Source organism: Erpetoichthys calabaricus, chromosome 4 (assembly GCF_900747795.2).
Source record: "Erpetoichthys calabaricus chromosome 4, fErpCal1.3, whole genome shotgun sequence".
Taxonomy (NCBI): Eukaryota; Metazoa; Chordata; class Cladistia; order Polypteriformes; family Polypteridae; genus Erpetoichthys; species Erpetoichthys calabaricus.
In genome coordinates, this window is record NC_041397.2 from 41,816,455 (window position 1) to 41,844,442 (window position 27,988).

The 27,988-nt window shown below is 37.7% G+C and overlaps 1 protein-coding gene across 8 annotated transcripts in view; it reads left to right on the plus strand.

Moving 5' to 3' along the window:
- Window positions 1-27,988, plus strand: part of LOC114649973 (arf-GAP with Rho-GAP domain, ANK repeat and PH domain-containing protein 1) — a 365,104-nt gene that overhangs the window by 215,573 nt on the left and 121,543 nt on the right. For all 8 annotated transcript variants that reach the window (XM_051926528.1, XM_051926526.1, XM_051926532.1 and 5 more), the window contains 3 exons: window positions 4,970-5,039; window positions 22,663-22,783; window positions 27,592-27,785. In XM_051926528.1, the coding sequence (XP_051782488.1) occupies window positions 4,970-5,039; window positions 22,663-22,783; window positions 27,592-27,785 (385 nt within the window). The remainder of the gene's footprint in view (window positions 1-4,969; window positions 5,040-22,662; window positions 22,784-27,591; window positions 27,786-27,988) is intronic.

Here is a 27,988-nt window from a genome sequence, read left to right on the forward strand (position 1 = left end):
CACTAGAAGGGAAATAAAATGTGATCTTTTCATTTTGATGTTCTTTTTTTGCTTGTGGGGCTTTAGGGCTCTGTTGGGCTAATTTTTTGGGAGTCTTGATGTCCTGGGAAAGTTACTCTTAACAAATTAGTTTAAGAGGAGGGAGGCAGACAAAGAACAGTACAAAAATAAACTTTTATGATGGTTTACCTTAAAAACTTGACCTGGGAGTAAGTGAGACTGTCCCATGAATGCCAAGCAGACACCATTGATTGGGTAGCTGTCAAATCCCATCAGTACAGTATCTCAAAAAAGGTTGAAGTCCTTAAGTCTGAATGAACTTCACCTTCACCTCCTGGCCAAAACATGATCAGTGAATGTCAAGGTCATCAGTAATTAGGGAAGTTTCCGAATTAAAGAAAGTCAGCCTTCAATGCAATTTTAACAGAAAGAAGTTTTGATGTAAGGTACAGCAAATCCAAGTAGCTGAAGCAGTGCCTGAATTGAAGGCTTGTTGGTGAAAGTATTTCAATTCTGAATGGAAGTCTGATGTTACATTACAGGACTTCTAGTTGGAGGGGAAGTCAAACTTGATAAGTGCAATTCTTGAACTTGTTACATGAGTATTTCAATTTACAAGACTTGAAATCGCAGGACATGACAAACTACATGACTCTGCCATGACTTTTCAGCACAGTTTCACATTTCCGAAGCATTGCAAGCTCACCCTTTTTCTGACCGTGCTGCCTGACGGAGCCAGTGTCCTTGATTAGGTTTTACAGGTACGATGAGTTTAGCCAGATGAGCCTCTCATCTGTTTGTCAGGTCCTAAACACCTGTATTACTTATTCCTCCTAGCTACATTATTTGCGTTTGTTCCAGGGGAACACTCATTATTTGTCAACTCTCATGCACACGGAGCTCGCTGGCCTGGGATTGTGAAACAGACCCAGTAGTTGAACCTCAAATCCAAAAAAAACAAAGTGTACTGCTTAAGCCTGGTTGTTTTTAATGTGTGAGATATGTGATTGCATGCCATATAGTATCTTGTTGGAGGTACTGCATGTGGATCTAAGCCCGCTGGTATTTTTCTTTTGGTAACAGTATTTACTTTTATTATTATTTTATTTGCGAGTATCCTGGATAAAAACCAAGATCCAGACCTTTAATGATGTCTTGGGCACAGCCATCAGTAGTTTGAGAGAAAGTTGACCTCATTGAGAGGTTTACTTACCGGCAGTGACATTCATGTCTCTAGTGACTCTTCAGTAGAGGAATTGGGAGAGCATGGGACGTCATGAGGTTTCTGGAAAGGGGTGTGTGGTGCTCCCGATATCTCTGCAAAAGAAAGAAGGTCCAAGTTTTTAGAGTCCTGGTGCTCCCTGTTTTGCTATATGATTGTGAGATATGGGTGCTATCCAGTGACCTGAAAACCTTTGGTCTTATGTCTCTTTGGAGTATCCTTGGGTGCCGCTGGTTTGACTTTGTGTCGAATGAGCGGTTGCTCACAGAGTCCTGAATGAGAGAGGGAGCGTCAATTACAGCACTACGGCCATGTGGAATGATTCCATGAGGGTGATCCGGCTTGCAGGATTCTCATTGCTGAGGACCTGAACAGTTGGACCAGGCCAAGGGGACGCTCACGTAACACCTGGCAGCAGCAGATAGATGGTCATTTACGGAGGGTGGGGCTGGACCACGTGTCTGCCTGGAGGGGTTGCCAGTCAGGTTCAAAGGTATTTCATCTTGTGGTGGGTGCAGCAACGAGCTGTACCAGTGCATGCTCCCCAACCTGACCAGTAACAGTATTTGCCAGCAGCAGGGTAAATTGCATACTTATCACTACTTGAATCTTTGAGATTACAACTCAGCAAAGTGCTTATCTAGATTTTTTCTCCATTTCATGATGTTAACTTACAGGACCTCGAAATGAACATCCAGTTTAGATTTTGGGTATTTTGAATGTCTTGTTCCTATGTAAAGTTAGAGGTGATCATGACACTGTACTAGTCAATGTATTATCCCATACTTCTCTGCAGTCATAAGCTTTAATTAGTTACTGAAAGAATGAGATTTCAGGTACACTATCAGCTGTGAAAATTAGGTACCTGCATAGGTTACTGACACAAGTAGAAAGGTGTTTAGTTCCTGTCACATACATACATTTTATTCCAATATCCCTGTCCTTATCCCTTTATCCCATTGATGAAGTGTTAGCTAGGGATATCCCCTGCCACTGTATTGCCTGTGTCCCTATATTAATGTTTAGTTGAGCAGTTGTTACAATCAGCCGACACTTGTCAGTTTCTATGCAATGCTGAGACAGATGAGGTGAGGCAACAAAGGGGTGGCAGTCCATGTGGCACTATCATGAAGCAACCTGCTACAGAACCTTCTACCCAGTGCATAAGTGGAAATGCTGAGCAGCTAGTGTCAGCACAAAAGGTTTAACTGGTTAATGTGGGAGGTGACATCCTTCACATCTTCTATCACTCTGTGATGACCAGTGCCATTTTCTACATTGTGGTGTGCTGAGCTGGTAACATCACTTCAGAGTCAAAGTCAAAGTGAACTTTATTGTCATCTCAACCATATACAAGTATACAGAGAGACAAAATTGCGAAGTTCAGAGTCCACAGTGTAACAACATGAAGTGCAAATAATTAATTAAAAGTAGATTTAAAATTTAAATTTAAATTTAAAATTAAAACACAAACAAGACAAGACATTGTGCAAAGACAAGACAAAGAAATAGAAGCAATATTGACGTGTAGTTAGCAATATGAACATTGATGCAATGTATGGTATTTGCAATCTAGATACATAAATATAGTCAATAGATATGTAATATAATAAATACATAATAGATATAGATAATACAGAAATTATCAGTGTATGATGATAATGTAGTTGTTTAAGACATGTGTAAACAATGACAGGTCAGAGTGTTTCACAGCAGAAGTATATCAAGAGTGTCAAAATACTTAAAGGTCAGTATGAGATTTTCAGTTCTTTTCTACGTGCACACTAGTCTTTGCACGGAAATATTTTTAGAGGTGGTTGAGGCAGTGTGGAAGATCAAAGGTGGCAGCATGGTGTTAAGGAGTTTGACAGCTTGGGGGTAAAAACTATCCTGCTGCCTGAGAGTCCCACTGAATCAACAGGCAAATTAAAAGGACAAGGTCAATTATAAGATGCACTCTGGAGGTAGTAGTGAACAAGAGAATTAAAACAAAACTGAGTGCGATTTTGAAAAATGCTGCACAATCTCCCTCTGACACACCAACACTGAGGACTTTTAGCCAATGAATTATTCAGAAGAAGTGTGTCAAGAAATGCTACTGGCACTCCTTGATACCTGCAGCAATATGTCTGCCTAATGCCTCCCAGTGATTGTCATAGCCAAGTCAGAACTTTTCATTCTTTTTAATTTTCTTGCTTTATAGTCATTCTATTGTGGTCAGACAAAAGTGTGTTTGTTTGTTTATGTATGTACAGAATATATGTGTTTATTTAAATAGCTTCTGTAAAAAGCCAAATTTACTCCGGTGACAAATAACGTTTGTTCTATCTATCTATCTATCTATCTATCTATCTATCTATCTATCTATCTATCTATCTATCTATCTATCTATCTATCTATCTATCTATCTATCTATCTATCTATCTATCTATCTATCTATCTATCTATCTATCTATCTATCTATCTATCTATCTATCTATCTATCTATCTATCTATCTATCTATCTATCTATCTATCTATCTATCTATCTATCTATCTGCCTGCCTGCCTGCCAATGCCTGCCTACGTGCCTGCCTGGCAATGCCTGCCTGCATTGCAGTGTTCCTTGCTGTCCACTCAAAAAAATGAAATGCAAAAAACTCTTCATTGAACTTTGTATCACAATTATTAAATCATTTGCAAAATTTAAATTTCACAAAACTTTGTGCGGAAAAAACTTGGTTGTTTCACTTCATCACTAGCGTTCTTTATGATAAGAGAATGGAGGTTTACAGTCTAGAAAACCAGATCTACTGATGATGTAGATGGAAAGGTACCTGTTGATGTGGTTAGGGCTACTGGTGAGGTTATCTCCCTGACGCTTGTCATGGGACCTATATCTGGCATACTGTAGCTCAGTAGAAGATTCAAGGGTAGATCTCACTCTCAGGGGGATTATTTCATTTGACCCAGTGGTGCCTTGGATTTCTGCTGGAGAATGCTTTTGAGACCCATCACTAGACAAAGTAAAAAATAAAAAGTGACTGAGGCAGAGTGCGTTACCTCCAGGGTACAACTCAGTAGATCTCGGATACCCAAGAACAAAATCTCCAGAATACTAAAGTGTTCTATAGAACAGTTCTGCTTTGCTGTGCAGCATTTTCAGTTGTATGTAATGTGACACAAGGTGTCCTTGTATTTTTCATAATGTATTTTTTGTTTTTTTTCACTTGATATTTTTAAATGAATTGTATTGAATCAAATAGTATATTTTGATACCATATTGTCATCTTATTTGTGGTGTAAAGGGCCTTGAGCTGGTGTGTGCTGTTAATAGTGGATTGATTTAAACACACTTGTTGGCCATAAGAGAGCTGATGTCTTAATACCAGCTAGAAAAGTTAATATAAAACTAAAGTTTGATAGGTCATTTTGGAAATTAAATAATTAAATATTTAATTAAATGGATTAGCAGTGTGGCACTGCATTTAGCTCCAGGAAGCTGGAGTTACTTGCCAGTTTTCTCCATGTCTCTAAAGATTCTGCATGTTTTCCCCTGTGCTTGTGTGGGTTTCCTTTCAGTCACTTTTAAACGTCCAGAAGGTATGAATATTATTTCATTGGAAGTTCTAAATTTGTTTAGTATGAGAGCATATAACTGTGTTGCTTCTGCAACATGATAATGTTGATTCCCTGACATCAATATGAAAAGTATGTTAAGATAAAATTGGTGGATTAATCTTTTATCTTTTGTGCTTTTTTCTGCAGCTCTTATATATACCAGAAAAGATGGGTAAAACTGGAGGCTGATTATTTGAAATATTTTGACAATGATAAGGTTAGTTATTTTTTTCCCTTTCAAAAATCTTATACCTTACCTATGCAGCTTAAACAAATGGTATGAAGTTTATTACTTAAATATACTTTCAAATCTCGCTGTTATCTTTGTGGACCCTGCTTGGGTTTTTCTAGAATTTTTCTGCACATTCCAAATGACACTTGGGTCTTGTTAACTGGAGACTAAAAACTGAACCAAATATGGACTTGTGCAAATGGCCTTTTTAATTAAGCATCACTCCATTTAATTCTGGTTCCTGACATGTGCCCCTTCCAGCTCTGAACTGGATTAAGCAGGTTTGAGAATATTAATATGATAACAATTTTGTTAAACAGCTTAAACAAGAATAACATGGCAACCCTTATGTATGCTTCTTTGTTGACAAAGCAATGTGCTTTTGCAAGAGATTGGTTACTTACTTTAAACTTATCTCCTGATATAAGCAATTTGTTTATCCATCATATTTTGCTGTTCTTATCTGCTCAAAATGCTTACTTAAATGCATGCAAATACTCAATATTGTTTTCAGTTGGGTGTTTTTTGTAGAAGCAGTGCTATTTATTTTATTTTATTTTATTGGCAAGAAGAGACTGGTATGCAGACAGGTAATCTGTCCTTTAATGGATGGAAATAGCCGGATATAGAATGTTTAAAACCTTTTAAGTTCACCTTTGTGATTTGTCCAGAGAAAGCTGCTATATGGGAGAAACAAAGTCTTCTTTCTGTACTGTAATGTTAAAATGGTGCCTAATCTTTTTGTTTATACTTTTTTTAAGAAGCATGCATAGTGGCGGCTGATAATTTAATAACATGATATCTGAAAATCTGAAATTCAGTAATTGTACTTTTTTATAGTACAAAAACCCAAAACAGCTTTACTTTTGTATATTTTACTTTAAATAAGGCCAGCTTTGGTGCTTATGCCTTATTTTTATGATGGCAGATTGGTTGGTAGAGTGGTTACTATGTGAATTTGCATGAGTGCATGTTACAAGTGTGATTTGGGGTTGTCATAAATTGCTGACTTGTACTGGCCATTTTAAACAAAGCAACATGCAAGCAGATAAAATGTATTTCATGTTTTCCACCTTATTTCTGTCCATTTTCATTGAACTCCTTTGTTATAAAACCAGATTGTTGAAATATTAAGATTGACTGATGTTCATAACTGTTGTTATTAAGATCCCATATGGAGCAGATTTTTTTTTTTCAAACTTTGTAGGCTAGTGCACAGTATTTTCTTGAGTTTGACTGAGAATGGCTTTGGTGGCACAAAATCATCCTGGGATTTGTGGACTTGTCAATTGTCAATATTGTTTGTTATACCTTGTAAATGTGGTCATGATTTTGAATGCAGATGAGGAATCCATTAATGCTCTTCTTTTACATCATGTCAAGTTTTCTTTATATTATAAGCATTTGCTTTCCTTACCCTTCCTAATTCTAGGTGTTCATAAGAAATGTAATGATTTAATTCATTAAGAAGAAGTATTTAAAAAACAAGAATAGTTTAATCAAATACAGTATTTGAAATATTAAAATGTATACTTCAGTTTAAAAATTTAAAGTCTACATTTTCTTGACTGTAGTAGAAATTTGTCATTTTTCATCCTTTGTTAGAGGTTCATACAGGGCTAAATCCTTAGTCAAGGATCAAAAATAACATCACATTCGTAATCACTGACCTTGAAATAGTCTGAAACGATACCCCACATGCTTATGTTTGAACTTGTCATGTTTAAGTTCTGGGAGTGTCTCTTAGAGGGCTAGGACCACCAATAAAGAATCAGATATCAAAAGTATCATCACATTCATGATCAGCAACCTCTAAATAGCATAAAACAACACTCCACGTGCTTATATTACCGATCCCCATGTTTTCAAAGTTTTATGATAAAGACAAACTTTCACCTCCTGGGGCTAGTTAATGTGGCATGTATAATTTCAAGTTCTTCTGATCACCACAACACCTATTGATTTACTCTTTATCATAAGGGTGTAATTACCTGCAGAAAATATAATCCAAAAATGGCCTAGAAATGAGGGTTTGTCGGGTATAGAGGGCCAAAAGTAGATCGGGATCCCAAAAAACCTTAATGTCTTGCATATCTAGTCATAACGATTAGTCGAACTGTTTATCATGTATGGGGATTTTCTCATACCAGTGAGTCAGGAGGCGCCAGACAAAAAAAATTAAAACTAAATTAATTTCAAAGCATTACCACAAAATGTGTGTGCCAAGATTCAGATGTCTGTATGATTTAGTTAAAAAATATAGATTTTATTTTTTAATAATTTCTTTAACTATTGGTTTTTATGTTATCATGCCCTTCCCTATTAGAACAAATCATAATGATGTCACTTGCCAGTGGTGTATAATGTCTGGTGACCATTTTAAAAGAGTGAACTGCATACTCAGAAAATGTCTGTGCTGTGTGTCTAAAAGCAAAAACTCGTCAGCAAGGTTTTGATTTTGATTTTTTTTGCCTACTAACTAATCTCAAGTTTGATTTTCCCCTTTGATTTGATTTTCATATAAATTTCACCAGTCTTTGTGGTTTTCCCTTAAAATATTCTCCGCCATTGACTTCAAAAGAGAAAGCATGCTTTGAATGTTTATTTTGCTTTAAAAGATTAAAGCTGGCTACAATAGTTTAGGTGTGAAGAACCCAATATACAGTACCTTTAGGAGCAATAACGTAAAGTAATCCATTCCCCTGAATGTTTCTCATTCTCTTAATTCACATTAGAAGAAATTCTCCCACTCTTGCTTATTACACTGCTTCAGTTCCTTGATGTTTGGGGGTATTTGTATAAGCTTGGCACTCGTTTTGGTCCATCAATAACATCTCAGGGGTCTTAACTGAGGTCAGGACGTTGAGTTAGAGATTCCAAAATTTTGAATATTTTCTTTTTCATCCATTCATTTATTAATTGTGCAGTTGTAGTTATGGTAATTTTTCTCAACAGTTTATTATGCCTGTGATTTGTTATAAGATTCTTGCACTAATAGGTTGTTTGGTTTGATATGGAATTAACTCCACTTTGGTTTTATGTGTCCAGAGCACATTGTTCCAGTTATCTGGTGGCTTGTTCAGGTGCAGCTTTGCAAACCTAACATATGCTGTCATGTTATTTTTGGAGGGAGGGGGCTTTCTCTAGTCTACCCTTGATTTTATTTTTCTAACTTTTGAATCATGAACTGGAACATTTATCACATTGCCTGAGGCCTTTAGTTTCCTGGATATAGCTGCTGGGTCCTTGGGATTCCTTGGAACATTATACAGTCTAATCTTTAGGTGGATCTGTTTGTGTGTGTGTGTGTTTATATATACGAGGGGGTACCCAAAAATAATTGGAATTGAAAAAAAAATTGTTTTAATAATTTTTACATACTGAAACTTGTGAATGAATGTACTTGTCCCAACAGTTTTCCCACATTTTTGGAATTGCTGAAGAGGAATGCTGTTCAGTGCCTGCAGTGATTTTTCTTTGACTTCTTCCATGGTACAAAAACGCTTTCCTTTGAGTTCTTTTTTCATATGCGGGAACAAGAAAAAGTCACAGGGACTAAGATCAAGTGATATCCCCCCACCCCCCCCCCCAAGTTTGAAACATGAAAACCACTCGTAGACCTGTGTTTTACTTATAGCGTCCTCTTTAAAAGCAGTTTCAAGCATCATTACAGTTTCAGCAGCTGTTTTCCCTAACAGAAAAGAAACTTAATGCAGACTCGCTGTTCTTTATGATCACCCATCACAAAAAACTCAGAACATGTTTAATAAGCACCAAGAAAAACCGACACACAATGCCGTATGAACAATACAGAGCAACGCCACTTGGCAGACTGCCACAGAATACTGTAACTACGCTACACCTAGCGGCAAATTCGCAACTAAGTCAAGATAATGTGCCTGGTACAGATTTTGGTCATTTTTGGGTATCCCCTCGTGTATATGTATTGTTTGGGGAAAATGGCATTTATATAAGTAACTCCAGTGAACAAATGGAACTATAAGACAGACCTTAAAACAATGCTTCAGCCTCAGATTCTCTTGCTCATGCAGAAGGAAGATGATGGTTTACAGCTGGGAGAAAGACAAGTTTAGGAATGTGAGGGAGTGGATCAACAAGAGATAGCAGTATAGCCAACTCTGTCTTATTTAGGGACGTGCCTGAACACATGAACATTCACAAATCATTACTCTGGGTTTATATTTATCATCAGCTCTCTTATGGCCGACAGTGATGTAGCTCTGTATATTTTGGCCTGCATTGCTATGTGTGTTATGGGCATATGGCAGATGCTAATGGATTCATGCATCACTTTTTATATAACATTAAGCAAATAAACATGAAAATGACTGTGTACTGTACAGAGGAAAAGCAGTTTGAATGTAATTAACACTGTCATTAGGTTTCTTAGTAAACTAGAGGATAAAGAGTATTTAGTAAGAAATATCATGAGTATATATTGCTATTTTTAATATTATCTTTCATAAATTCTTCAAACATTAAAAAAAATAGCCATCCTCAACAAAGAGAATACAGTAAATATTGAAATACAGGAATTTTAATCAAAGGCACCAATTCATCTTTAAAGAGGAAACAACTGATTTACTAGTGTGATGAATTTCTGAATGGCAAATTGGATTTAAAAGAAAAAAAGTTGTTTAAATACTTTGTCACAAGTGTCTATGTAGAAATCAAAACTGAACTGGCCAATTTTAAAATATAGTTGTATTATATTCAATTTTTAATATTATAATCACTCATTACATGGTAATTTTTCATTTTGGGGATAGCATAGTGTTTTACACAAAATATGGAGTTGGAAAAGAGCTTTAAAACGATAATGAGAACCCTTTCTGTGCCGCTTGTATTTAGGAAGATATAGCCAGTCATAGTCATAACCTCCCCCCCCAATAAGTTCAAACTTTGTTAGCTTAAATCTCCCTTAATACTGATCCAAGACACGTGTAATTTCAGTTCCATGGGATACTCGTATGACCAAATCAGCATGCCAAGTTTCGTTAAAATCTGTGATGATGAGGTCCAAAAGTGGGACGATTTGACATGAAATTACCCATACAATAATAAGTAATTTGGAAAGGTAAAAGAAGGTGGATATGTAAAATTAAATCACTTTTTTATTTAACAAAATAATTGCTTTTTTGTAATGAAAAGCACAAAAACATTTAGAGATAATATATATTTCTCATTGTTGTAGAACAATTTTCTGAGTGGAACTAGGATTATAGTTTTTCATCTTGTCTTATGTCACTTTTGTCCCTTATTGCTGACCAGTTTAACGTCAACATGTGCTTTGTGGGATAAGAACACAATTCTGTTTACTTTGCATATGGACCAAATGTTTTCTTTGTAAAAAAACATCTCCGTAAAAATCTGTCTTGATGGCTACTAATATTTTCCACTAAACTCTGTTTTAGCCAAATGTTTAAGTGCTTTAAAGGCCATTGTTTGGAAAGTGTAGTGTCACAGGCTAACATTTGGAAGGTGTAATGTCAGTGACAGTCTCCTACTGAATGAGAGGCAAGCATGGTCTCTAATTTTAAGACTAAACCACTAACTTGTACTTCTTGTTATCCTTTTCAGTACACTGCAGTACCTCTTTATATGCCAAACATCTTCAGTAAATACCTTTATTAATTTTTAAGAGTATTTATTTTATATGAAGTTTGAGTGTCAATGTTGTGTTGATTAAATTAAATCTTGAATGCTTGTAAAACAATTTATGCTTCATTGTTTGTGCGAAAGATGTGCTATGCAAATTACAGGTATTATGATGAATTATATCACTTTTTGAGACCTTGTGCACTTGATGTTGTAAGTCACATTGTAGAATGAGGTTTACCACAATGCAGAGAGCAACATGCAACAAATGGCAGGTGTCCAGCATGAAGTGCTCTTCTTTCCTAGGTACAGTATCTAAATGACAGCTCGTAATATTGAAAACTGGGGCTTATTTTACCCATAATAAAAGTGGTCAGGGTTGTGCATTCAGTATATCCTTGCCTTCACAAGAGGCTTGTGCAACAATTTTTCACTAGGGAAGATTACAGAGATATATATGTTGTGCTTCCTGTGAACATAGCCTCCTTGTCTTAGACAGAATATTGTGATTCAGATAACAAAATGTGGTTTTGTTGAAGAAACCTGACCCACTGGTAATGTATAAAAAATATATCCTAATGACAAAGGTGCTCAACTTCAGTGTAAGTCTAACTCTTGATTACTTGGTTTAGCTCAGTTAGATACCTGTAAAGGAATAACAGCAACCAGATTTTATGTAAGCACCAAAAAAATAACAATTTTGGTATTTTAATATTTTAGTACAGTTCCAATCATTTTTATGTTGTCTTTTTTTATTTTTCATTTGTATAATAAGGTTAAGTCTGTTTTAATATGTATTTAACCTATGGCTTTCTATTATAATCTGTTTGTTGCTGCTGTTTACTTCAAATAGCTCTGGTGTCGCACTATGGCACAGAGGTTTTAACTGCAGCCTTATAGCTCCAATGTCCTGTATTTGAGTTTCAGGCTGATCACGATTTATACAGAGTTAGCACTTTCTCTTTATGTACATCTAGATATGCTTCTGGGGTCTTCCCTTTACACAAGCATCCCCCAGTTATGCGTTTTTGGGTTCATTGATGACTTTAAATTGGCCATGTATGAGTGAGTGTAGGTGTGTGCATAAGCATGCCCTGGTGGTTATTTCATGACTCTATCAGAAAAAATAATATGTGTAACATAAGCCAGGAGAAAGTTTCTCATCTACAAGAAAAATAACATGGCGGCAATGTTTTGTTTTGCACAGTTGTATCTAATCTAACTTCAAAACTTAAGTCGTCTTAGACAATACCATATTTCTTTTTTTTTTATTTTGATTTTATTGTAATCATTCCATACAAATAGATCAATTTTTACAAAAAAAAAAAAAAAGGATTGAAAATAAATCCACCTCCACCCCTAAGAAAGAGAGCATGGCCAACGGACTAAAACTTAAAAATAGTAAAAATAAATAAATTGAAGAGTTTAATAGGCGGATAAAGATAAATGGAGAAGAAAAAGAAATAGGGAGAGAATCCACTTCCTCAGTGCTTTAAGAGCTTATTCTAAAATATTATTAATTAGATCCTGCCAGGTTTTGAAGAAGTTCTGCACAGATCCTCTAAGTGAGAATTTGATTTTTTCCAATTTAAAATAATATAAAATATCAGTTACCCACTGACTTAAAAGAGGAGAGTTAGGATTCTTCCAGTTTAACAAAATAAGTCTGCGTGCCAATAGTGTAGTGAAGGCAATCACCGTTTGCTTGTCCTCCTCCACTTTAAGCCCATCTGGAAGGACACCAAACACAGCTGTTAGTGGATTAGGAGGGATTGTGACACCAAGGCTGTCTGAAAGGCACTTAAACATTTTTGTCCAGAATGATGTTAATTTGGTGCAGGCCCAGAACATGTGACCCAGTGAGGCTGGGACTTGATTGCAGCGTTCACAGGTTGGATCTTGCCCTGGAAACATTTTGGACAATTTCAAGCAAGACAGATGTACTCGATATATAATTTTGAGCTGAATAATTGTATGCTTTGCACGTATGGAGCTCAAATGAATTCTCTGCATTGCTACCTTCCACTCCTTTTCTGATATGTTGAGTGAGAGATCATTTTCCCATTGTCCTCTTGGATCTTTGAAAGGGAGGGACTGTAAAATATTTTTATATATTGCAGAAATACTGGCTGAGTCCTCGAGACTGAGCTATATTTTTCCAGCATAGAGGAAGGTGGGAGATGGGGAAAATCGGGCAGGTTCTGTTTGACAAAGTTTCTAATTTGAAGATAGTGAAAGAAATGTGTTGCTGGAAAATAAAATTTGGAATGTAATTGTTCATAGGATGCAAAGATGTTGTCTATATAAAGATATCTAAGCAATATAATCCCAAATGTTTTCCAGATATTAAAAACTGCATATGTTTGCGAGGGTTGAAAAAGATGGTTCTCATGCAGAGGTGCTACAGATAAAAGATTCTCCATCTTAAAATGCTTTCTACATTGGTTCCATATTCTGAGTGAGTGAAGCACAATTGGGTTATTAGTATATTGGCGATAACTTGCATTTATTGGGGCACAAAGCAGGTAATATAGAGAAGTACTGCAGGATTTTAGTTCTATTGCGGACCAAGCCTGTGTATGTTCATCTATTTGTGTCCAGGTTTTTATAGCTTGTATGTTTGCTGCCCAGTAATAAAACTGAAAGTTAGGTAGAGCCATGCCACCTTCTATCTTAGGCCTTTGTAGGGTCACTCTTTGGATATGTGGATGTTTTAGGTTCCAAATAAATGAGGTTGTGGTTGAATCTAATTGCTTAAAGAATGATTTATTGATGTATACTGGAATGTTTTCAAATAAAAAGAGAAGCTTAGGAAGGATATTCATCTTAACAATGTTAATTCTTCCAGCTAAAGTGAGGTGGAGGGTTGACCATCTATGCAAGTCTTGCTTAATTTTTTCCATACAGACGGCAAAATTTTGTTGATAAAGAGATTTATGGTTACTTGTGATATTTACCCCTAGGTATTTAAATTGATTTGCAATAATAAAAGGGAAGGTGTCCAATCTAATATTGTATGCTTGAGAATTCACTGGAAAGAGCACACTTTTATTCAAATTAAATCTGAGACCAGAGATCTTTTGAAATTATGTAAATGCTGTTAAGACTGCAGGCACAGTATTTTGTGGGTCTGATATATACAAAACCATATCATCTGCATATAGAGAAATTTTCTGTTCCAGTCCTTCTCTGATAATCCTCTTTATCTTATAAGCATTTCGACAGTGAACTGCCAGTGGTTCAATGGCAATTGCAAATAGCAGTGGTGACAAGGGGCATCCTTGTCTGGTACCACGTTCTAGTTTAAAGTATTCTGAGTAAATATTGTTAATACAAATTGAAGCTTCTGGATTGGTATACAGTAGGTTGATCCATGCACAAATGTTCGGGCCAAACCCAAATTTCTCTAATGTAGTGAAAAGGTAGTTCCATTCAATCATATCAAATGCTTTTTCTGCATCCAACGATAATAATATCTCTGGGGTGTTTGTCTTTGCAAGTGAATATATTACATTGAACAGGCGTCGGAGATTGGAAGCTAAGTGTCTGCATTTAATAAATCCAGTTTGATCTTGTGATATTACCGAAGGCAGCACTTTCTCCATCCTTGTAGCTAGGACTTTAGAGAGCATGTTAACATCATTATTCAGAAGTGAAATTGGTCTCTATGATGCACATTGTGATAAGTCCTTGTTTTGTTTTGGAAAGACGGTGATTAATGCTTGGCGAAAAGTTTGAGGTAGAATTTGATTGTCTCTAGCTTCTGTAAATGTTGCTAATAAGAGGGGAGCTAGCTGAGTGGAGAATTTTTTATAAAATTCGACAGGATAGCCATCAGGGCCTGCTGCTTTCCCGCTCTGAAGTGACTTTATAGCATCTAGTAATTCTGATAGCGGCAGAGGTTTATCCAATTTCTCTGCAATAAAGGTATCTATTTGTGGTATCTGTAATGTATCCAGAAACGCATTAGATTGTGTGTTGTCTTCTTTGAACTCAGTAGAATATAAGGATTTATAGTAGTCTCTAAATGTGTGCATTATATTTTTATGGTCAATGATTTTATCTCCATTCATGGTGATGATTGCTGGGATTGTATTGCGAACTTCTTGCTTGTGGATTTGTTGAGCTAAGAGCTTATTAACTTTCTCTCCGTGTTCATAGTAATGATGTCTTGATTTAATAATGAGTTGTTCAGTTTCTTTGGTGGTTAAGAGGTTGAGCTCTGAATGCAGAGCCTGTCTTTTCCTATGAAGGGCTTCACTTGGACACCTGGCATGTTCTTGATCTAATCTAGTAATTTCGCTGGTTAGCTCTGATACCTTCTTGGTTTCTAATTTATTTCTGTGGGAAAGATATGAAATAATCTGTCCTCTTAAGAAGGCCTTTAAAGTTTCCCAGAGTATTCCTGCAGAGATCTCTGAGGATGTATTTGTCTCTAGGAAGAAACTGATTTGTTTTGATATAAATTCTGTACAGTTCTCATCTGATAATAGAAGTTGGTTAGGACACCATCTGCTGACAATACCATATTTCACCAAAACCAAACATAGCATGTCACCATAACAACTGTGTACAATATAACAATGGTGGAAAGTTGATGATTTTGGATTGTTTTGTAGTCATATGCCCTGAATGCTTTATCTTCTTGTCTAGAATTAACTCATCTTTAAAAAAAATGAAGTCATTTGTCCAAACAGTTAAAGCTTGGCCAGAATTTGATCATTCAAAAAGGCAATGATCCTAAGGATACCAACTCTAAGAAGAAAGAATCAAAGTTTTCAAATAGCCAAGGTACTAACCTCTATCTTATTAAGATGCTGAAGCCCATCCCTAAATTTGCTTCTGTAAACCCAATGATAAAAATGCCAGATGATAAAATATGACAGATTTGCTGACTGCAGCCGACAATCTCATTGCCGCACCATATCAGACTACATGACTGAAAATCACAGCCCATGTCACATTTACTGGCCAATCTTCCAGCACAGTCGTGCTCACCCTTTTTTCTGACAACCAATGGTGTGCTGCCTGACCAAGCTGGCACTTTTACGAAGTGCAGCGGGATCAACTGCAATCTCTGCCCTTTATTTATTTTGTCCATTTTGTTATGATGTGTAAAATACAAGACATCAAATAGACAAGCTTCTCTTCTGTGAGGTCCACAGTCCCTTTGCTGCCTGAGGGAACTGGTGCTATACCGATGCTTTAATATCTATGGTACGTACTGCCTCCTCGTCACTACGTTCTATGCATTGTACTCTATGTATTGTATGCATTGGTTCTCAACTCTTGTATGCAAAGAGCCCACGCCCCTGCGGCCAAAGAGAAAATCAAATCTGCTTGATTTTATCCTAGCCAGTCACAGATTAGATGGTTTCAGTGTTTAGGTATGTCATTAGGTGATTGGATTAACATGAGTGTGCCACCGACTGCCTCCAACTGGATAAAATTATGTAAAAGAATAGTAAGATTGAATATTACTGGAAAAGTCATGCAATGTGACATAGGCTTACGTAACAACTTACTTATAGTAGCCAACTGTGAACAGATCAGACTGGATGCTATTGATAATAACTTTCGACTATGCAGTATGCATTGCATCCTGCCTTCCAAAACTAACAGACATGAGTCTTGGGAACAGCAAGTCCAGCTGAGCACAATTAAAGCTCTGTCCTTGGCCCTCTGCTTTTCTGTATCTACATGATTCTTCTTAGCCATATAATTCATAGTAAGGGTTATCATTTTAATTTTTGTAATGTCCGGATATTTATCTGAGATCTCCCAGCTCATGGTTTTCCTTGAAGAAATTAAATTCTGAGTGCATCATAACTCTTTAAAATAAAAATGCAACAAAGTAGAATCATTAATTGTAATAAAAGGACAGCTTAAAAAACAAACTAGTTTTCATCTTATTTTAAATGGTTTTGCCCCACACTATGTCTGTGATCTCTTGGATTACTACACTTATGCTGCCCATTCTGGTTCACTGATGCTGGCAGTATTGTTGTGGCTCAAACTAACCTATGCTTTGTGGGTGGCAGAGTCTTCAGCTTAATTGCACTCTGACTTTGCAACAAGCTCCCTAAAGTAAGGACATTTGCGGACTCAATTCTTTTTTAAAGGGAAGCTGAAAAATAATTTGTTCAGGAAAGCTTTGAACTTCCACTGATACTGCTACCCTTTTCACTCAGTTCACTCCTTTGTTCAGATGCTTATAATTGTGTGTGACATTACAAACTACTTTGTATTTTATTGTACTCACCATTTAGAATTCTATAGAAAGACAGTTTGCCCGTTGTTTGTGTATCATTAATCCAGGGATCTTTGACTGTTAATGGCCAACAGTACCAGGTTGCATTTGCAAGGATCAATGCTACTTTTTTTTCTTTATGTGGTTTTATCATCAATTTAAAAACTGCTGTGTAGTTTTCACTTTGTGTCCTTGTTGTTCCGTTCTTTCCATTTCATAATGGACTTGATGTAGTTCTTCAAACAAGTTGTCTACAATGATCCTATAAGATTGGGCAATGGGTAGGAGGTACTGTTTGTCTAAGAAAGATTTATGTTTTGAGCTTAATGATGAGACTCCTGTCAGCACACCACCTGCCTCTGTGAAAAACCAGCCATTATTTCATTGATAGGCCTGTCAATAAGTGGAAGACCATTTTGTCAAGAGCCTCAATAACAAAATCCTGTCAGTGGTGAGAATTTTGTGTTTGCCTTTTTCATATTGTAGGTTATGTGCAATAATTCAAGACTTTCTGCACAAGCTTTCTTCTCTTTTCTATTATGTCATTCAATGAATCCTCAGAATATGTTTCTGAGTTTTTTGAGGTCATTGAACGAACCAGATTATTCATAGCTAAAAACTCCAGGTTGGGTGAGTGTAGAAACTACGAAAAGATCATCAAAGTCAGGTGCAGAATATATTTCTCATCTATTAGTTCTTTCTGCCCTGAATGCTCTGTACTGGCTGCTCTGACGGTTCAGGTCTTTCTGTTTTTTTCTTTTTTGAGAATAACAAACAAACAACTACAAAAAGGCTACACATTACTCACACAGTCAAGCCTGTGTACATGGAAGTGTACATTCAGTGCTTATGGGATGTCTTTGCACTGACCAACATATGCATTCATATCAGTTATATGACACTCACTTTAAATAGTTTTTCTAGCAGAGTCTCTGTATAAACATTAAGCTGTGAAGTATAAAAACTCCTCTTCAAGTTGTTGAATAGAAATTTGCTCCTTCTTATTTGTGTCTTATACTTTTTTATACCATAATTGCAAAGTGAAGAGCTTCTTTTTATTTCTGCATTCATACAGCTCCTCACCATATCTGCCATGACATTGACAATGTCATTTTGTATGCATTGGCATGCATATTTCATGTCTGAAGGACTGTTCCTGATCTTTTTGGCAACTGTTTTTTCAAGTATGCCAATGACATGGAGTAATTCAATAAATTTTCCTCTGTCAGAAGAGTTTTTAATTACTTTGTTGCTTCATTGAGTATGCAGTGTCGTGTAAATTCCCTACTAGTGCTTTCATATAGTCCTTGTTTTCTGCCCTTATATAGCATTTTGCTTATTTTTAAACTGTGTTGAACTGTAGTGTACTTTCATTAACAACCTCCATTGCATCTTTGTGTTTTCCACTTGTACCCTAAAATATGCTGTGGCTTTATGCCAGTTATGTTATCTGATTAGTGTTTGATCAGTACTAAAATTTTGAATTTGGTATTGATTTTTAGGTTTTAGACCTTAGCACCAGTACCAAAATAGTTTCAAAGCAAAATAACAGTTAACTCCATCCCCTACCCATCTTATTCCCGCCTCCCTGGTGCACCACGCCATCGTACCTCACTACATTCCATACTGTGCACCACTACCCATCTTGACAGCCATGAATTCCTGATCATGCCAGAGCAATAAGGGCAGGGGGATTGTACAATAAGGTTCCAATCATGTTGAAGTAATAAGGTAAAGGAGGGATCCCCTGTGTAGTCCAGACTGCGTCAAAGCAATAAAGAGAGAGTCCCCAGACTCTGTTCAGATGGTGTGAAGTTTACAAAATGGGTTATGGTTGGGGAGCATTGAGAGGAGAACTGTGTTTACTTATGGTACTGAAAATCCCTAAATTCTGGTATTGAACCATTTTAAAATTTGAATTTTTGGGTTCTTTTTCAGTACCAGTATACCACACAACCCTAATTGTAGAAAATATGGGCTTTATATGATATTTATGTCTGCTTTGTAAAAAGTGCCAACATACAAAACAAACTGCATTTTTAATTACATAAAATTCCTGCCAAGAAAACTGATCAAACCAACTACAATTACAACTTCATTGTCAGAAACCTTATTTTACCTTTGGGTATTTTTGAAGCACTGGAAAACATTGGCCTTCATTTGGATGATAGCTAAGATCAATATCCTCTTTGGCTGTGGCTTTAACTTGCAGCAAGAGGCTGATAACTCCAGATGGGCAGTCCCGCTCCCCTTAAGTATACTATGGATATTGATCTTTTTACAACACAAGTGAGTGGCAGGACATTTGTTTGCACAAAGGAAGAGCTACATGCACTTCGATTGAACAGACAACCTGGCAGAGCACAGATCAATCCGTAAAAACTGAGGCATAGGTTTTGGGGATGCTGGGCTGGTGCTAATGTAAAGGCAAAGCTTGCAAACAAACACAGGAAATTTAAACCATCTATTCCATTGGTGGTAATGGGGAATGTTAACTTACTGGACAACAAGACAGACAAGTTAAAAACACTAATTAAAAACCATTGGGTCTATCGGGAGTGCCGTTTGTTCTGTCTAATAAAGACATGGCTAACCGACAGCTTTCCCTATGCGAGTATGGACATTCCAGGGTTCAAAACTGTAGGAGATGACAGGGATGCTAAACATTGTGAAAAAAAGCAAAGGTGGGGGACTCTCATGGTTTACTAATATCAGATGGTATAACCCAGTGCATGTAACACCCCTTGTTCTTTGCACAAGGAAACAATCGGAGCATTGAACTGTTAGTGGTGGGTGTCCGTCCACACTACATGCCCAGGGGTTTTTCTCACACCATTGTTGTTGTTTATGTTCTTCTATGGGTGGACGCAGGGAAGGCGTGTGATGTCATACTCGCTACTGTTGCGAGACTTCATATGCAACACACACGACGCTTTCATTGTAGTCACTAAGTTCAAAGACAACCCACAACTGCATGCTCCTTCAGAAAATAGTCTCTTGCAGCTGAAAATGCCCTTAGAGACTGTTTTGAGCCTACTGACTGGAGTGTTCTGCAGGAACCACATGGAGAGGATATCGAGGGGATTACAAACTGCATGACAGACTATCTGAACTTCTATATTGACACTGTTGTCCCTGTTAAAACTGTACACTGCTTTGCTAATAACAAGTCCTAGATTACCAATGATATTAAGGACCTTCTTAATAAGAAAAAGAGAGCCTTAAAAAACAAGGACCAGGCAGAGCTGACGAGTGTTCAAAAGATCTTAAGGTTTGACTAAGAGAAGTTAAGCAGTCCTACAATAAGAAAGTAGAATACAAGTGGCAGCAAAATAACATCAGGGTGGTGTAGGATGGTATGAAGACCATTACAGGCTATAAGAAAAGGAACAGCTGTACAGCAGACAATCTGGAGAGAACAAATGAGTTCAATCTCTTCTACAACCAGTTCGACTGCCCTGCTCCTGTTTAACCTGTCACACATTTACTAACCAGCTCCCACCAGCATAGCTGCACATCAGAAGGTGCTAACACCCCCGTGCTTTCTCACACCATCACTGCAGACCATCTTATAGGAGAACTGAGGAGGCAGTGCTGTATGAAGGCAGATGGGCCAGATAAGGTGTGTCCAAGACTTCTAAGGGTCTCTGCTGCTGAACTGGCAGGACCCCTTCAGCACATTTTCAACCTGAGCCTGTGACTAGGGAGGGCCCCCACACTATGGAAGACCTTCTGTCTAATCCCGATTCCCAAGAAAGTGAGATCCAGTGAACTCAATGACTTCAGGCTTTTGGCCTTAGCATCACATATCATGAAGACCCTGGAGTGACTACTTCTTCATCTCCTCACACCACAGGTGAATCATGCACTAAATCCCTTGCAGTTTGCCTATTGAGAGAAGGTGAGTTTGGATGATGCCATTCTCTACCTTCTTCACTAGACCCACTCATATCTGGACAAAGGACATAGTGCTGTGAGGCTCAAGCTTTTAGACTTTTCCAGTGCCTTCAACACTATACAACTCCTTCTACTGAGGGACAAGCTGTCCACGATGGGAGTGGACTCACTCCTGGTGAACTAAATTACAGATTACCTCACTGGTAGACCTGAGTTTGTCAGACTGGGGAACTGCACATCAAAGACTGTAATCAGTAGCACAGGAGCTCCACAGGGGACTGTTCTTTCTCCTTTACTCTTCACCCTGTACACATTGGACTTTAGCTACAAGTAAGGGTCATGCCACATGAAGAATTTCTCAAGGTGTGAGGTGAGGTGTGTCAGAAATGGACGGGAGGAGGAGTACAGGGGTCTGGTGAATGACTTTGTGAGATGGTGTCAGTTAAACCAACAGCTGTTCAACTCTTCCAAAACCAAGGAGATGGCCGTGAACTACGTGCTGAAGGGGTAGGTCTAGACCTCCATTGAGATCTTTCTCCATTGAAGGAGATGATGTGGAGTATAAATACCTATAAATACCTTGGAGTGCAGTTTGGTGACAGGCTGGACCGGTCAGATAACACAAATGCTGTTTTTGGGAAGGACAAAGCCACCTCTATTTTCTGAAGGTGCTGGGCTTGGCTCCTTTAACATATGTAAGAAACTCCTGCAGATGTTCTATCAGTCTATGGTTGCTAGTACCCTATTCTATGCTGTGGTGTACTGGGGGTTAGCTTGAAGAAGAGGGATGTTAATTGTGTTACCAAGCTGATCAGGTGAGCAGGATCTGTAGTTGGAATGGAAATGGACTCTCTGGTGATAGTAGCAGAGAGTAGAATATTATGCAAGCTGTTATTCACTATCGATAACGAACATCACACACTATACATCATCATAATTAAACATTTGTTTAGTGGTAGGCTGCTATCACAGAAATGCAATATGGAGAGATACAAGAGATCTTTTGTCCCCAGAGCCATTTGACTCTTCAACTCTTTATAACAGGGGCAGGTAGTGGTTGAGTTCTGAACCTGATACTCCTCCTCTGCTCATAAACTATACTAGATGTATTAGCTATGCACGATGTGCATCTGATATCTCACTACTTGGTCATTATTGTATGACTTTTTTTTTTGTTATTACCTTATCTGCATAAGCTGATATTTTACTTTGACATTACATCACTTTAGTATATGAAACTTTGATATTATGTGCCAAATGTCGCTTTGGTAGTAGTATTTGTACAATATTTGTTATTTGTGTATTAGGTGTACTTGAATGTTTGTGTTTAACTTGGTATAATTAATTCTTGGCTACTGGTATTTGAATTTCCCTTGAGATCTGAAGATCTATCTATCTATCTATCTATCTATCTATCTATCTATCTATCTATCTATCTATCTATCTATCTATCTATCTATCTATCTATCTATCTATCTATCTATCTGTCTGTCTGTCTGTCTGTCTGTCTGTCTGTCTGTCTGTCTGTCTGTCTGTCTGTCGCTTTATAGAATATGCAGAACTTGGTTGCTATTTTAGCCATTGAGTGTAGCAGGAGTCCAGTGGACCTTTAATATTTGGAGTAGGAAATAATTTTAGTGTTGTGGGCCTCATTTTTACCTTTATCATGTTAAGTTTTACACTTCTAATGAATATGTTGACGTGTTACATCTTGAACCATAAACCTTAAAATAATTGTGTTGGTTTACGTGTTACTATGAACTGTACAGTACATGTTTAAAAAGCATCAAGTGCTATGAATACCACTCATCTTTGCTTTTTTCCTTTTTTTTTTTCTTTTAGGAAGTATATTCAAAGCGATTTATCCCAACTGCTTCAATTACACAGATTAATAATGTTGGGGATCAGAAGTTTGAAGTGGTCACTGGCAACAGGACTTTTGTTTTTCGTGCAGAGAGTGACTGTAAGTTGAAGAGTTTTGTTAATTGGTCATGCTGTGTCTAAAAGAAGTTCTGAAGTTTTTATGGAAAAAACAAAACTTAACCAATAGAAATTTACAGGATTATCATCCAGGCCAATTCAGCAATTTGTATAATAGAACACATATCATTAGGATGATAAGGAAAAATCTACAATATTAGAATGACCTGACATGGTACAATGAAAGCATTAACAAGGTATTAAATTAGTTTTATTATCAGCAAGGACTGACTTCTAAGCTATTTTGCATTAATGGGAATTACATCTATAAATTGTATGAGATGACGGCCTCTACTCTAATGATGTGAAAAGTGGAATGGCACAGTATTTTAATACATTCTTGTTTATCATGGTATTGGAGAGTGGCAATGTGTTGCATATTGGTCAAGCATGCAACTAAGACTTTTCACAGTGCTCTTTACACTTTTCACTACTACTACTGATACGACTAAAACATAATAATCTATTTATTTATAAATAAATGTCTAGTTAACATTACAATAATTTTCAGCACTCACAATGGCAGAGGTACAGCATAGTATTGTGCCTCATAGAAAAAAGGCTTATCCCAAAAAGGACAAGGGCAGGTGAATCATAAAATGAAAGTACCAAAACAGATAAGGTAAAAGAATCATCAGTTGGTGTGCAAAAGGTCTAAATGATTAAGAAGATTTTAGTAAGAAGTCAAAACCAGCATTTTAAATCAAGATTGAAAAAGCAAAAAAAAAAAAAAACAGTGTCCTAGCTATTACAAAATAATAATTTCAGTACATGCATAGTAAAATAATTCAAGATACCCAAGATAATCATGACACTATTGAGGGTTCAAAATATAAAGCAAGATGAAGTTCAAGTGTAGGTTGTCCACCTCTACATTAGTGCAAAGTCAAGTCAAGTTGGGGAGCATGCACTGGTACTGTGTGTTGCCGCACCCACTACACAACAAAACAACTCGGGATCCTGGTTTGCAACCCCCCAGGCAGACACGCGGTACAGTCCCACCCTCTGGAAAAGACCCTCTATCTACCGCAGCCAGGTGTTACGTGGGCGACCCCTTGGTCTGGCCCAGCCACTTGGGTCCCCAACAATGAGGATCTTACGAGCTGGATCCCCCTCAGGGAAACGCGCCACATTGCCGTAGTGCCGTAACTGATGCTCCCTCACAATGCAGGTAATGTGCCTCATTCGGGACACCATGAGCAACCGCTCATTCGACACAAAGTCAAACCAACGGTACCCAAGGATTTTCCGGAGAGACACAGTACCAAAGGAGACCAGTCTTCATCTCAGGTCACTGGATAGTGTCCATGTCTCGCAACCATATAGCAAGACAGGAATCACCAGGACTCAAAAGACTTGGACCTTCATCCTTTTGCATAGATATCGGGAGCACCACACACCCCTTTCCAGTGACCTTATGACCCCCCGTGCTCTCCCAATCCGTCTACTGACTTCAGAGAAAGAGTCACCAGAGACAATATTAATTTATCATGATTATTTATCTGCACTTTTAGGGCGTCCATCACAGCATGTATCAGTTGCACAATACAGTGGCATGCAAAAGTATTCAATCCCCTTGAAAGTCATCCTTATTTTCTACATGACAAAAGATTTGTACACATATTTATCCATTCAGTATTTTTAATGTTGTAACAATACATTTCCAAAGTCAAAATAAACTATTTTCTTTAGATATTTAACCGAAGAAGAAAAACACAAAAGGCGGTATTTGTATAAATATTAAAGCCCTACACATTAATACTTTGTCGTGAACCCTTTTGCTACAGTAACAGCCTTAATTCTTTTGGGTTTTTAATTCTTTTCAGTTTTACACATTGTTCAGGAGTGATTCTTCCCCATTCTTTTTGGCAGAATTGATAGAGTTCCTGTAGTTTGGTGGGATGGCGCCTCTGGACAGCAGTTTTCAAATAGTACCAAAGATTCTGAATGGGGTTGAAATCAGGTCTTTGACTTGGCCATTCCAAAACATTCACCTTTCTGTTTTTCTGAGCCATTCCAGTGTTGCTTTGGCCTTATGCTTCGGTTCAGATGAATCTCCTCCTGAGCCACAACAGCTTCAGAGCAGACTGAAACAAGTTCCCCTGCAATATTGTGCGGTATTTGTGTCAATCCATTGTCCTTTCACCTCTGACAAGATTCTCACTCCTATCACTTGATGCTGCCACCAACATATTTCAGGTGTGGTGTTTCTTGAGGTGTGGGCAGCATTAATTTTATGCACACATACCTCTTTGAAGTCTGGCGTAAAAGTTCTGTTTTGGTCTCATCTGACCATAAAACCTTTTCCCACATCTCAAGTGGGTCTTTCTAATACTTTGTAGCAAATGCCTTACATGCTTTTATGTGGACCTTTGTAAGAAATGGATTCTTTCTTAGTACCCTCCCGTAATGGCCCATTATATGGAGAGCACTTGAAATTATGGACCTATGTTGTGGTATAGCGGGTACATGGCTCAGTTAAAGATGGCCAATTTTTACATAAATAATCATGTCCTGAATGTGCAGGCTTTAATGGGGTGCGGGTGTGCATGAGTGAGCTTCGCTCCGCTGTTAATTCAGGAACTGGCTGGCTGCGCCACATACACATGTGGAGGCAGGCAGTTCAGTCAGACATCTCAATGATGCCGTGGAGGGAGCAGCTCCTCACACCTGTACCCAATTAAGAAGTAGAGGATAAAGGGGGAGAGCAAAAGTGTAAAGAAAAGGAAGAGGAAAAGGAATTAAGCTTCAAGATCAGAAGGAGAGAGAAAGGCAGGAGTGAGAGAGTCAGTGTGAGACAGGAGGAAGCAGGTGGATGGGAATGGAGCCCCAGGAAGGAGCATATAGAAGGCGCTTAGGAGAGGGCTGACGGATCGCTCCTGTTGAGTGACTATGGAGTAGGAGCGACCATTATGCTCAGGGTGTGCTTTTGCCAGGAAGAGCCAGCAATTGGCAGCGGTGGGCGTACAGTGTGCTTTCACCAGGAGGAGCCAGGGATAGGCAGCAGTGCGAGTGGAGCAGGACTTGGTGGCTCCCCATGTAATGCCATGGAATAGGCAGTGGGGACATGGGCCTGTATAAAAGGTTGTCTACGCCTGCTGGTGGACTTGTCCTCGGTCTGCAGGGTCCGAAAAGGGCTAGGGGCTCTGAATTATAGAGGTCAGTTTCCTGCTTATGTGTTTTTAACCTCGTTTTAATGGATTATTTATCTGTTTGGTTTCGAACCTCCATAGACACTACTTTTTATGGGTTATTTATTACATTGAATTTTTGTACTTCAGTTTATTTTGAACACTGTTTGTTTTGACTGTTTTTAATAAAAGCACTGGAACATTTTTGCACCCACCCCTTTGGTTTGTGTGTTGTGTCCTCATCCATTGGCTCATCCCTCGGGTACGAATGTCAGCAGTAGTGGGTTCAAGAGGCTCCCAAGAGTAACTGTGAGTGTGGAGCTGACCAGCATTATCACACATGCACCTATTTTGTAAACCTCGAACCACCAAAGAACAAAGGTTTAAATACTTATGCAAACACTAACTTTTGTGTTTTTCTTCTTCATTTAAATATCTACAGAAAATGGTTTATTTTCACTTTGGAAATGTATTGTTATAGCATAGTAGTTCACATTAAAAATACTGAATGAATAAATGCATGTATAAATCTTTTGTCATGCAGAAAACAATGATGACTTTACACAACACTGTATGTATTAGTGGTTTTATGCAATGTAGTATATTTCAATAATTCATTTTTTGGCTGTGTGTATCCTCTGTTAAGTCATAGTATTTTGCCAAAAAAGCCTAAAATGACATGGATGATGTTGCAATTATAGTACCAGAATCTGTACTCGTATTCGAAAGACCACAAAACAGTGACTTTCTTCACTACTTGAGAGATTACAGCATGTCATACTCCTTCACCTCACCTCAGACAAAATTCCCAGGGACGGTGGGCACCACAGATCTCTGCATGAAACGAGCCCCTTCATACCAATTATTGAGAAAACATGTCAGTCTGTGAATACACATGGCCTGCACTCATTAAGCCAGCAGCCATGACTAATCAGCAGAAAGTCACAGTTTAAAGAGCGATTAATTAAATTCGGAGAAGCAGCATTTCTTTTAACAGTTAAGTTAGAGTATCATATTTTAGATAGTGAATTATTGAAAAATCTTATATTGCCACTGTAATATTGAATATTTAAATTTTTTTTAATGAATTTAAGTAAGCCCACGTTCTCTGCTTTAACACTAGAATTACCAAAGCCTACGAAAAAACTTGTAGACCTGTCGCACCTTAAATCCCTTCACACCTATTTAATTTTAGTGTTAATAATGAATCATGCATGCTGCTGACCTGCATACTGAAGAAGAATCATAGCACATGCTGTCTGTGGGTGTGGTGCCCAACAGCCTATGTTGATTCCTGCCTGTCAGTCCTTGGTTAAAGTAGTATTTGCTCAACATGTGAATGAACTCTGTGTGTGGGTGTGGGTCAGAGTGTGTGTGTGGGGGGATGTGAGAGCTGGAGTTATGAGGTTGGGCTGTCGGTGCTTGAAGTACTTGTCTAGGGGAAGTATGGAGCCAGTTGGTTAATAAATTGTTTCTCTTCTCCAAAAGTATTCCTAGTAAAAGTAGAGTATAGGAAAGATTTTTCTTGGAGTATCAGCCATGTCATTGTCTAAATGAGATCTTAGAAGAAAAACATTATAGCCACAGGTAATGTGCATGATGTTATTTTAATTTTGATTTCAAGTTTGTGTGATGACATAAAAAATTAATTTATTTACAGTCGATCGTAATGAATGGGTGTCAGTGCTCCAGCAGACCATTAAAGACCAGAAATCAGCCAGCAGTGAATCTATATTCCAATCATCATCTACAGCTTCAGAAGAGAAGCAAGGCTACCTTGAACTAAGAGGATTACGCTCCAAACTCTATGTTGTTGTTTCAGGGGATAAAGTCTTTCTTTACAAGAATATGGAGGTTTGATATTTTCCCTCATATATTATGTGTTGTTTACATTTTGTGTTCCCATTTTTACTCTCTGAAGCAAAAGTTTGGGCACCCAACATGGTCGATACTTAATAACACCCCCTTTGGCAAGTATCACAGCTTATAAACACTTTTTAGATAGATAGATAGATAGATAGATAGATAGATAGATAGATAGATAGATAGATAGATAG